Raw genomic sequence first — 12,612 nt, 5'->3', positions numbered from 1 at the left:
ATAAAAATAACAAATATTTTACATATAATTATCAATTAAACATAAATGGTGTGCCAAATACAATTGTCATGGCCTGATTCTCTGTAATGCTGTTTTCTGCTGTTTGAGATTATGTTTCAGAAGTAAGTCCCTAGTTAGGCTTGAAGCTGACTTTTACTCATATTCTAGAACTCTTGTTTTGTTATACTACTTTGAGTTCTATTTCATTTCCAAACTTAGGTACTTACCAATCAGTGTGCCAACATTTCCTCTCACATGATTGTCACTTAACATTCATCCAACCCTTCAACTTTCTGTAAAATTGTGTTGTATAGCTATACTTTTACAAGTAAATGGATACAATTAACACTCAATAACCCTTTAGAACAAAGTAAAAACACATTTTGAGAAATATGTGGAAATTTATTAAAAATCAAAAAGGAAATCTCTCATTTATATAAGTATTTAAACCCTGCTACGCTCAGTAGCCACATTATTAGGTATATTGCTAAATTCAAGGTATATCTATATATTAGGTATACTGTTCATTAACTCCAATAGCTCCCAAATAAGTAAACATTTGGCAGCAACTCTGTATAGCATCAATATATGATCAAAACGTTTACTTATTGTTCAACCAAACAATAGAATGGGCAAGGCAGGCGAAGATGATATTCCTCTTGGTGCCACCTGTCCTAGCAGTATCAAGTGCACAATCTTGTACTTACACCACATCAATTTAGAGTCACTATTTAAACTAACATGACTAACCCTTCAGATGTAATAGGTCAACCCATACAGCCACAGGAGTAATGTATAACCTCCACTGAAACAGCGACTGGTTGGGATTTCAAAATCCTTTTGGTTATCTTGGCCTCCTTAGGATTATTTTGGGTTCAGAGGGAGCTCAAGTGTGTACCACAGTACACACACAGGACCCACTCCAATAATCAAAGTCATACTACTAGAGATGTAAGGTAGCACCACCAACACTCTATTACCATGACACCCTAGTTAAAATGCACACCAAAAAATAATATTATAAATGATCAGGTTCAAAACTTCTGTTAGTTGGAAGAAAGATTCAGGCACCAATGTTGAACAGCCATTTGTTTAAAAAAAGTTTTGAATTACACTTTTCGTGTTGCTAATTTCAAATTTTGGTGAAATTAATCTAAAGATGATTTATATGTAAAAGGGTTTTAAGAAAAGTATGTCATGAAGAACTGGCATGAAGTGACAGGAGTGGTGGAATGTAGTTTGACAAGTGAATAAAAAAAAAGAGGTGGTAAGTGGGGAAGAATCAAAAGGCTGTGTTTTGAGAGAATGGCAGTAATAAGATATACCCATGTGTACCTAAACTCAAGTCCTGCGGTGGGTTGGCACCCTGCCCAGGATTGGTTCCTGCCTTGTGCCCTGTGTTGGCTGGGATTGGCTCCAGCAGACCCCCGTGACCCTGTGTTCGGATTCAGCGGGTTGGAAAATGGATGGATGGATGGATGGACCTAAACTCAATGGGTGGAATTATGTTATGAATATTCATATATGAACATGAATATAAACATTAATATAATTTATCAATGTGATTTATAACAACAGCCAGCCAACTCCAAACCCTTAATGAACTGTCAGCACATTACTTACTGACATTCATCTGTATGTGCCTGTAAATGTGATAATTAACTATCCCACTGTTGTGAGCTGAACATCTGCATATAATCTAATTCAAACACTCATCATTTCAACCCTTTAATTCATTGACCCACTATAATCCAATCACAATAAAAAGGAAAATTTAAAGGACTATAAGTATGTTAGAGCAGCACTGTGTTCCTTACAATGGCCACAAATACAGCTATTGTATCTGTTAATATTTTAAACACAGAATCTTGAAAATATTTGATACTGTAGTGTAGAAGCTTATATTAAACATGAATACTGATGCTGTGAATAATGTATATCTTAGAAGGAATTAAAAGAGAAATGTCTTGACATGTAAATTTAATTTTGTGTAATAGTTTTAACAAGTCAACTGATAAAATATTAGAAATAACCCACAGTTAAAAAAAAAAAAGCCTCCACAAACATGGTTGTAGTGCACATTAGCCTTAAATCAAGTAAAGCAGATTTGGATAATGGATTGAATACTCTATACAGATGTTGGATAGTTAGTTTATTGCCCTATGTTCTTTTTTCCTGACTTTGCAATTTTAATTTGATAGTGCTATATATTTATTCTTCTCAACTAAGCTGTTATTTTTGTGACTATGAGTAAGTTAACCTAGTTAACTATGTGGCATAGTGCAATTGTTTAAGAAATCCAAAGTAATACAACTGAATGACTGTTATCTAGTGAGTCTTACTTCTCTCACTATATAGTTATTTGAAACACTAATAAAGGAAGCATTGTTTCATCCCCATATTTGCTCCACAACTAATTAATCAAAAAAGCAGATGAAGCTATCCTTCTGACAATTCACTAACAATGAATATTTTTACAGTTGATGTTAGTATTATATTTGTTGACTGAATCTCTACATTTAATAAGACTGCTCTCACTGAGGTGATTTTAAAACTTAAGAGGTCTGAGCTTGTTTAAGTATGTAAATGACTATTGGATTTCCCAACTCTCTGAAGAGAAGTGATGAAAAACCTTCTTCCGGCTTACCTCATTCTTTTCTGGATGACCTGGGTATTGTCCACTTTGATGAAACAATCCCAAATTATACCAAGCATCTTTATTTCCATTTTTGGCAGCTTTTTCAAAATATTTTGCAGCTGTCACTGTATCATTTTTAAACGCATGGTAATACCATCCTAGACCATTTACAGCTTGAGATAGCCCCTATGCAAACAAAACAAAGAATTCGAAATATACAATTATCAGACTGTGTTATTAAACAGCCAATTATCACAGCTTTCAAAATCCATCTCTCATCTATTTATTTTCTGAAGCCATTTATTTTATTAAATAATCAGCATTAGGTACAAGGCAAAAACCAGTGCTGTATGGACATGTTATTGTTTGGCACGTTCTTACATTAGAACAATTTTGATAAAAAAAGACCACTCAGCTCAACAACCTCACCAATAATATTCACCTAGATTCTCCCAATAACACTGAGTGGAGAATTGAAGCTCCCTAAAGTCCTACTTTCTAAAACATTGCTCGGTAATTTAAAATATATGTCAATGGCTTTTTGTGTGAAATTTGAAGAATGTGTAAAATCAATGCAAGCATTGAACGGGGCAGGACCTGAGCCCAGTTCCCATACGTTTATACCCTGCACCAGTATGCTGCACTAACTTTCAAAATGTGCATGAAAAACAAAAAAAAAATTAGCAAAAATACCTTTGAAGCTGCTTTCTTCATCAGTTTATATGCAAATGTAATATTCTTTTTCACTCCTTGTCCCTTAAAGCAAAATATTTTACATTATTAGTCCAGCCAGTGTTTTACTTCAACATATTACACAAAAGACACCAACAATAAACTACATCTACCCCAGGACATAACATTAACCAGTTATATTTTTAACTGGGTTTACTATGATGTGGACAGAGAAAAACTAATATATAATTTTTTTATCTTTAGAATCTATATAACATAATATAAAAAATGGAATGAGAGACTATATTGTCTCCCACTATAATATCAAAGTTATTTACACTTAATCTTACAAGAGTATGTTCAGGACATCGTGCAAGAGAAGGAGTCTATGCTCAATATTTGGGAAGCTAATAAGTAGTTTAAGAGAACATGACAGTTGATATATTCAATTGATCGCAATAAGAAATGTGTACAAATATGCATACCTTAAACAATACAATGGAGAAATCATACATTGACTGAGGATCTTCAATTTCCAGAGCACTTCTTGCATACCACTGTGCAGCAGCTGTTGCATTCTTTGTCACACCACTTTGCCCCCAAAAAAGCATTCTTGCCAAGGTATGCTAATCAGAAATAGAATTACAGCACAACTGAAGATATTCTTTGAGTTCTGGGTTGGATTCCATCAAAAACACAATCAATTTTTTTTCATTCTGATTTAAAATTTTACCCCAGCTCTTTAAGTAGTTATTGTTGGAAAAATCTGACGATATTAGTGTCAATCTCTGCAATAACCATGACAGTCCTTATTAAAGTCAGCTAAACATTTTCCACTATTCCGAAGTCCAACTAAATTTGATCTTCAGAAGTTATAATTTTAATACAAAAAGTTATATGCTTTTTAAGTTCAAATGTATTGACTAATGTACTACGATAAAATTCTTACTTACATGTCTTCCTCAGGCTTGTGACAATAACAGTAAATAGTACAATAACAACACAGAATGAATATAATACAGACAATAAACACAACATTATACATGAAATATTACATGTTTAAATAAATTTAATTTAAATTTAAATAAATTAAATTGTCCAGAAAAACTGTTTGGTAGTTTTTTGGCAGTTTTTTATATCTATATATACAGTATATATATATATATATACAGTATATATATATATATATATATATATATATATATATATATATACTGTATATACACTGATCAAAAAAAATTAAGGGAACATTTAATCACAAAATGAAATAGAGTGGAAAATCTTTTCCTAGTAAAGATGATGTAACAACCATCAATGGAAACCAAAATCACCAACCCACTGAGGGCTGGATTCAACATCATACCAAAAACCTCAAATCACTATCCAAATATATTTGATGTTATTGCTAGACTTAGGTCATTTTTTTGTTTTGCAATGACAGTACACTCAAAGAAAACAAAACCCAAAACTGAGAAACAACTTTAAACTAAAAATCTTTTATATTACCTGAGCACCTAAGTCCCCCCGTTGTGCTTGGTAATTTAGATACTGGAATTTGTCCTCATTCTCATTGGTTTGTTCCTTTAATGCTATATCATCTGTTAGTCTAATTGTTTCAACATAAGCCTATAGATATAAAAATAGAAATAAAAATAATTAAGCAAACTTTTTGAAAACAACTATTTAATTGTGCCATAAGAATAATAAATAAATAATACATTTTAAAAACTTCTAATAAAGGTACAAATGAAGACTACCAATGCATCATTTTAAATCCGAAGTAAATCTCCTCTCTTGTTTAACACTGTCAAACCAATGCAAGCTTACAATAGTTATTAAAACATCAAGAGTCACACTAAACAAGTTACAATAAAGGAAAAAAGCAAGGCTATTAAAAGGTAAAGGAAAAAGATAAACAGCTATTAATTATTATATACTGTAAACTTCTTTAGATTGTGACTTACTTTATGTTGCTATTGAATATGAAGCATATGGTTGTGACACAGTATGGATATTCTGTATAAATATGGTCATACCAACAATTTTCGCTTGTCAATTGACAATAATTTGTCATTAGCCTGTATGTACAAATTAACGTACTTGTGAAATAGCAAGGTGGGGGGGTGTGGGGGAACAGAAGCAAATGTATACACTAAATAGGAGGCAGCTTGGGCTAGAATCAAGCAAGAAAGAGAAAAACGATCTTATTAGACTGCTATGGAAATCTGTGTGATATATACAGTATACTTAAAAAAAATATAGTTTTACTTAAAACTATATTAGCAACCTGCCAAATTGTGATTCTGTCATGATTCTAAAATGAATGCTTTCTGTTATGTTTTAGCTAGGGATTAACTGTCTTATTTGTATGCTCTGCTTTATTAATCTTTTGGCTATTTTCGAATTACTTCTAATTTTTTTTCTTTTTTTTTACAATTTTTGTTGTGTTTACTTATTGTATATTATTTGGGTTCTATATCTTTCAATGTGCAGGCATTTTTTTTTGTCTTGTGGGTGGACTACCCTGAAGTCATTGCTGCTGGGATCTCTTTATGACTTCAAATTGAAGCAAGAAGGTAGAATTCATAACAGTTTATTGATTGTTTGATGCTCTAGAGCAGGCATGTCAAACTCATTACCATTGGTGGGCCGCTTCGACTGCCATACGTGTGTCAGCGGGCCGTACTGTAACAAATACTATTATACTATTATACAAAGTTACTGTAGCTTTCTTTCCAATACTGAAAACTTTAAAAAATGTAACACTTAAAGTTTAAAGAAAAGCAATTTATTTCCATGCAGTCTCCATACAACAGTGTAGAATTAGAGTCTTAACCTCTTAGCTAGGTCCTTATTATATTACTAAGCTCACCCGCCTTTTAAGGCGACCGACTTTTATCCTCAATTTGTGTGCGCTCCATGTGTACATCAGGCATGTAAGTGTAGGGAATGAGAACATCAAAGTGCCCATTCATAACATCTCCCGAAAACCTAAGTTTTTTTATCCCCTCGAGTGCCTGTCCAAACTTGGAGTGTAGGACTCCATAATAATATACTTGAAACTCATAGGGGAACGACTCTCCCGCTGCCATTAGCTCAGAAATGGTACCATAAGTTTGAGACTTTGACATTTCAGTGAGATACTGAAGCTCATTTGTATAAGAGATTCCTGACGGCATCATTGTAAATGGCTGAAACCTTGACCAATTACTTAAAACATGTCGTACGATGTCAGCCCGAATCTGTACCGCTAAAGACGGAGTTTCACGCACTAAATAAGCTATAGATGAGAATAAGCAAGCACCATCTCCCCTGATATTTACTACGCGGTGAGGCATTTGTACTCCATCAACATTAATTATTTCCAGAGACATAATTTTGTCTATTTTTTCAGCGCATCGCGCACAAAAGCAAGGGAACGATGGGAGCACCAGAACTCTGCTCACATCGCATCGCTTCGTACCGCAAGCCGCAAGTAGTAAGTCTGTGATAAGCGGAATACTGCTACGCTTTGCACTCACGGGACGGAAGGACAATCCCGACCGCTTTTATATAGTGTCTTGATGATTGATATTTATTATATTATATTCATTGCTTATATAGGAGCTTTACAGTGTGAGATTTATTTCTTTTGTCCCAACACTTGGCATCTCTTGTTAGTAACCAGTTCGTCAATATCAGGCTTGAAATCTTGTGCAGCTGCAACTTTTATGAGGGATGAAAGGTGCTCGACGGTAAGTCTTGAGCGATGTGGGGTTTTGGTAGCTTTCATTAACAAAAACAATTGCTCACAAAGGTAAGTGCTTCCGAACATTGACAGTACTCTCGATGCCAACTTACGGATCTGCACATACGAGGGTGGCAGGTAAGCATACAAGCCTGGCACACCAACTTCGTTGTATTTTGCCTTCAGAATAGAATTTGACTGCACTTCAATCAATTCCATTTGGATATTCTCAGGCGCATTCTCAACGTTGTAAGAGAACAGCGCAATGCCCTGTTTGTGTGAACTGAAATCACGAAAATGCTCACTGAATTCATTGCTCAGTAATTCAAGTTGGAAAACAAATCCTCCAAAAATCAAATTTTACTTTACTAAGTTTACTTCAAAGTTTATATTGTAAAATAAGCCGATATGCAAAAAGCCACCTGACCTACAATAATTTTACAAACTCAAAATCACAAACATATGTTAATAAACAACTCACCAACTTCTCGCGTCCACTTCAGATCTTCAGCTGTAGTCTGCACTAATTGTTCGTTACAATACTAGCACAAAATTACATGAAACTAGAGCAAAAAAACGTGAAAATATGCGGGCTATTACAACTCGTGATGGTCAGTTCTGCCCAGTGGCCAGTCTCAGCAGCCCAGTCAGTAGTGTAGCCTTAGCAGGGGCGGCTCTAGGCTCGTGGCGGCCCTGGGCAGAGAAAGAATCGGTGGCCCCTTCGCCTGGCAATGTCAATACGGTATCTTATCCACGGTGGATGGCCACATTCGTTGCGGACACTGCATAGCCGCCTTGTGCTCATGACACGCTTCTATATACACGTGTCCGTAACTTGAAAACCAAGTGGCGGCCAATGATATTCTCATTACGGCAAAACATTATAATACTACATATAGCTTACTGCTCCGACACTAGCGACATTTGTAAATACAGTGTACTAATTAACAAGAAAAAGAATGTTTTTCGGCCACATTGCCGTCAGCTGTGTCGTTATTTTCTCTTTCTGGTTTATATAACAAACACCATGTTCAAGCATAGGGGTGTTCATATGTGCACTTGGCACCAGGACACCCTAGGTCTCAGTTCGATGATCGACTTTGTGGTTGTGTCGTCGGACCTGCGGCCACATGTCTTGGACACTCAGGTGAAGAGAGGGGCGGAGCTGTCAACTGATCACCACCTGGTGGTGAGTTGGCTCCGATGGTGGGGGAGGATGCCGGTCAGGCCTGGTAGGCCCAAACGTGTTGTGAGGGACTGCTGTGAATGTCTGGCAGAGCCCCCTGTCAGAAGTAGCTTCAATTCCCACCTCTGGCAGAACTTCGACCATGTACCGAGGGAGGTGGGGGACATTGAGTCCGAATGGGCCATGTTCCGTGCCTCTATTGTTAAGGCGGCTGACCGGAGCTGTGGCCGTAAGGTAGTCAGTGCCCGTCGTGGCGGCAATCCCCGAACCCGTTGGTGGACACCGGCGGTGAGGGATGCCGTCAAGCTGAAGAAGGAGTCCTACCAGTCCCTTTTGTCCTGTGGGACTCTGGAGGCATCTGATAGGTACCAGCAGGCCAAGCGGAATGCGGCTTCGGTGGTTGCTGAGGCAAAAACTCTGGCATGGGAGGAGTTTGGGGAGGCCATGGAAAACGACTTTCGGACAGCTTCGAGGAGATTCTGGTCCACCATCCAGCGTCTCAGGAGGGGGAAGCAGTGCAGTGTCAACACTGTGTAGGGTGGGGATGGTGCGCTGCTGACCTCGACTCGGGACGTTGTGGGTCGGTGGGGGGAGTACTTCGAAGACCTCCTCAATCCCACTAACATGCCTTCCAATGAGGAAGCAGAGCCTGGGGACTCGGAGGTGGGCTCCCCCATCTCTGGGACTGAGGTCACCGAGGTGGTCAAAAAACTCCTTGGTGGCAGGGCCCCGGGGGTGGATGAGATACGCCCGGAGTTCCTCAAGGCTCTGGATGTTGTAGGGCTGTCTTGGTTGACACGTCTCTGCAACATCGCATGGACATCAGGGACAGTGCCTCTGGATTGGCAGACCGGGGTGGCGGTCCCCCTCTTTAAGAAGGGGGACCTGAGGGTGTGTTCCAACTACAGAGGGATCACACTCCTCAGCCTCCCTGGAAAAGTCTATTCGGGGGTTCTGGAGAGGAGGGTCCGTCGGATAATCGAACCTCGGATTCAGGAGGAACAGTGTGGTTTTCGTCCTGGTCGTGGAACAGTGGACCAGCTCTACACCCTTAGCAGGGTCCTGGAGGGTGCATGGGAGTTCGCCCAACCAGTCTACATGTGTTTTGTGGACTTGGAAAAGGCGTTCGACCGTGTCCCTCGGGGAATCCTGTGGGTGGTACTCCGAGAGTATGGGATACCGGACCCCCTGATAAGAGCTGTTCGGTCCCTGTACGATCGGTGTCAGAGCTTGGTCCGCATTGCCGGCAGTAAGTCGAACCCGTTTCCAGTGAGAGTTGGACTCCACCAGGGCTGCCCTTTGTCACCGATTCTGTTCAAAACTTTTATGGACAGAATTTGTAGGCGCAGCCAGGGTGTTGAGGGGGTCCGGTTTGGTGGACTCAGGATTGGATCTCTGCTTTTTGCAGATGATGTTGTCCTGTTTGCTTCATCAGGCCGTGATCTTCAGCTCTCTCTGGATCAGTTCGCAGCTGAGTGTGAAGCGGCTGGGATGGGAATCAGCACCTCCAAATCGAAGACCATGGTCCTCAGCCGGAAAAGGGTGGAGTGCCCTCTCAGGGTTGGGAGCGAGATCCTGCCCCAAGTGGAGGAGTTCAAGTATCTCAGGGTCTTGTTCACGAGTGAGGGAAGAATGGAGCGTGAGATCGACAGGCGGATCGGTGCAGCGTCCGCAGTGATGCGGGCTCTGCATCGGTCTGTCGTGGTGAAAAAGGAGCTGAGCCGTAAGGCAAAGTTCTCAATTTACCAGTCGATCTATGTTCCTACCCTCACCTATGGTCATGAGCTGTGGGTAGTGACTGAAAGAACGAGATCGCGAATACAAGCGGCTGAAATGAGTTTTCTCCGCAGGGTGTCTGGGCTCTCCCTTAAAGATAGGGTGAGAAGCTCAGTCATCCGGGAGGGGCTCAGAGTAGAGCTGCTGCTCCTCCGCATCGAGAGGAGTCAGATGAGGTGGCTCGGGCATCTGATCAGGATGCCTCCTGGACACCTCCCTGGTGAGGTGTTCTGGGCACGTCCAACTGGGAGGAGACCCCAGGGAAGACCCAGGACACGCTGGAGGGACTATGTCTCCCGGCTGGCCTGGGAACGCCTCGGGATTCTCCCGGAAGAGCTAGAAGAAGTGGCCGGGGAGAGGGAAGTCTGGGCATCTCTGCTCAAGCTGCTGCCCCCGCGACCCGACCTCGGATAAGCGGAAGAGGATGGATGGATGTTTTATATTCAATATATATTGGTGTGGCGGCCCCTGGGATTTGGCGGCACTGTGCAGGTGCACAGTTTGCACATGCCTAAGGCCATCCCTGCTGCAGCCTAGCACTTCAGTTGTGACGCTGCGGCTCATTAACTTTGGTCAAGCCTCGTGGCTATACTAGCAGATGACGTTTCTGGTACCGTAATGCCATGGGAAAACGCGCTTTTGTCAGAAGGCAGAAGTAAGAAAAGTCGATAAGTAACACTGAAGATGCAGAATGATTCAATCACAAACGATAGTAATCATTTTGTACAAGTTCAGTGCTAACTAGGATCTGTCATGCGGGCCGCACAGATTTCTGTAGCGGGCCGCGTGTTTGACATGCCTGTTCTAGAGTGCTTTAGTTAGTAATGATTTTCTGATTTTCTTGGATTTACGCTTGTCTTTTTATGAATTGTTTATTGGATTGTGTATTTGGACTTGGTTGCTCTGTATTGCATTTTTCCTTTTTTATTGTGCCTTGTGCTAACTGCTGAGTTTCCCTCGTTTTTATGCTACTCGACCAATTTCTGATACGTTTCACAAATTTGTTGAGCTTTTACCTTGTGTACCATGACCTTTTTAAATCTTTGCTGTAGCATTTGACTTTGTCTTTGAATTCTGTGTAAACACATTTATGCATCCAGTGATTCTTATTTTCAAATGTCACCTCCATTTCCTTGAACTTTCTATCATGATCTTTTATGTAAACATTTTCCAGATTAAAAAACAAAATGGCAGACTTACAAAAGAACAAACAGTAGCAATTTATGGATCATGGATTTCCTTCAGCGGCACGGTGGCGCAGTGGGTAGCGCTGCTGCCTCGCAGTTGGGAGATCTGGGGACCTGGGTTCGATTCCCGGGTCCTCCCTGCGTGGAGTTTGCATGTTCTCCCCGTGTCTGCGTGGGTTTCCTCCGGGCGCTCCGGTTTCCTCCCACAGTCCAAAGACATGCAGGTTAGGTGGATTGGTGATTCTAAATTGGCCCTAGTGTGTGCTTGGTGTGTGGGTGTGTTTGTGTGTGTCCTGCGGTGGGTTGGCACCCTGCCCGGGATTGTTTCCTGCCTTGTGCCCTGTGTTGGCTGGGATTGGCTCCAGCAGACCCCCGTGACCCTGTGTTCGGATTCAGCGGGTTGGAAAATGGATGGATGGATGGATTTCCTTCAAAAAATAAACTTTTTTTTCTATTCCATACATAAACCTTTGTTCCAACTTCATTATAACAATACCTCTGCTATAATAATTTCTTTTTTCATTCTGCAGCAGTGACTGTAGTACTACCGGCACACATTTTTATTTTTAAATTTTAACAAAAAATGTCTGATTATTTTATATACTTTTGCCAAACAGGATGTGACAAATGCCATAAACTTACAGGAATTATGTCATAAAATGATAAATTATCAAAGGGGCATACTGCATTATCTAAGGACCTATGCTGTGTAATAAGGAAGACAAGCTAAGTGGTAGTGGCCTGCCCCTTTAATTGAGACATAAGGCTAGAAGGGAGGTCTAACAGAACAAAACACAATCAATGTCTTGTTAAGGAGTTACCTGTAATTCCCTTAAATGTGACTCCAAGAATGGGATATAATGTTACTTTATCTTCAATATCTAAAGGAGCTTCATGTTGAGAAATGGCCTAAGGCAAATTAGGGCAAGCATTTCACTAGTGTTAGGAGATTACGGACGAATTTAGAGAGAAAGAAATGGAAGCAACTATTAGGGTCATTTGGCCAGTCACCTCAATAGCTTAGAAAAGCCTAGTAGGTAGGACACATGTATTATTTTACATTTTCTTTTTTTATTCTCTATATTCATTCAACTTTATTATCACTGTAATTCACTGTAATAAATCTTTTATTTGTGGTTCTTTGTTGTAACTTTAGGTTAAGAGATGGCTCAAGAACATCCTCTTATCTTCCACATTGGCATATAACCAAAAATGTAGGTGCTGTTTCAGTATCAGAGCTTTCTGTTCTAACATTTTTAAGCTTCTGCTACTTTCCTAATGCTATGCGTAGTAGTGTTACCATCTTGTAAGTGCATAAAATCTTCATCTGTGTAAACTACCACCTACTGACTTCTGTGCACTTTCTGCAATTTTATAACTTTGTAAATATTCATACAAATAAAGTATCCTTATTTCATTTTATCAC

General features: G+C 39.8%; 1 protein-coding gene across 2 annotated transcripts in view; it reads right to left on the bottom strand.

The window, feature by feature from the left end:
* The window catches only part of LOC114652019 (protein sel-1 homolog 3), a 78,362-nt gene that overhangs the window by 14,969 nt on the left and 50,781 nt on the right, over positions 1-12,612 (bottom strand). For both annotated transcript variants that reach the window (XM_028802167.2, XM_051927640.1), the window contains 4 exons: positions 4,817-4,936; positions 3,796-3,936; positions 3,332-3,394; positions 2,648-2,824 (listed from right to left, as the gene is read on the bottom strand). In XM_028802167.2, the coding sequence (XP_028658000.1) occupies positions 2,648-2,824; positions 3,332-3,394; positions 3,796-3,936; positions 4,817-4,936 (501 nt within the window). The remainder of the gene's footprint in view (positions 1-2,647; positions 2,825-3,331; positions 3,395-3,795; positions 3,937-4,816; positions 4,937-12,612) is intronic.

Source organism: Erpetoichthys calabaricus, chromosome 5 (assembly GCF_900747795.2).
Source record: "Erpetoichthys calabaricus chromosome 5, fErpCal1.3, whole genome shotgun sequence".
Classification (NCBI taxonomy): Eukaryota; Metazoa; Chordata; class Cladistia; order Polypteriformes; family Polypteridae; genus Erpetoichthys; species Erpetoichthys calabaricus.
The sequence above is the reverse complement of the archived record's forward strand: the minus strand, read 5'-3'. Positions and strand labels throughout refer to the sequence as shown.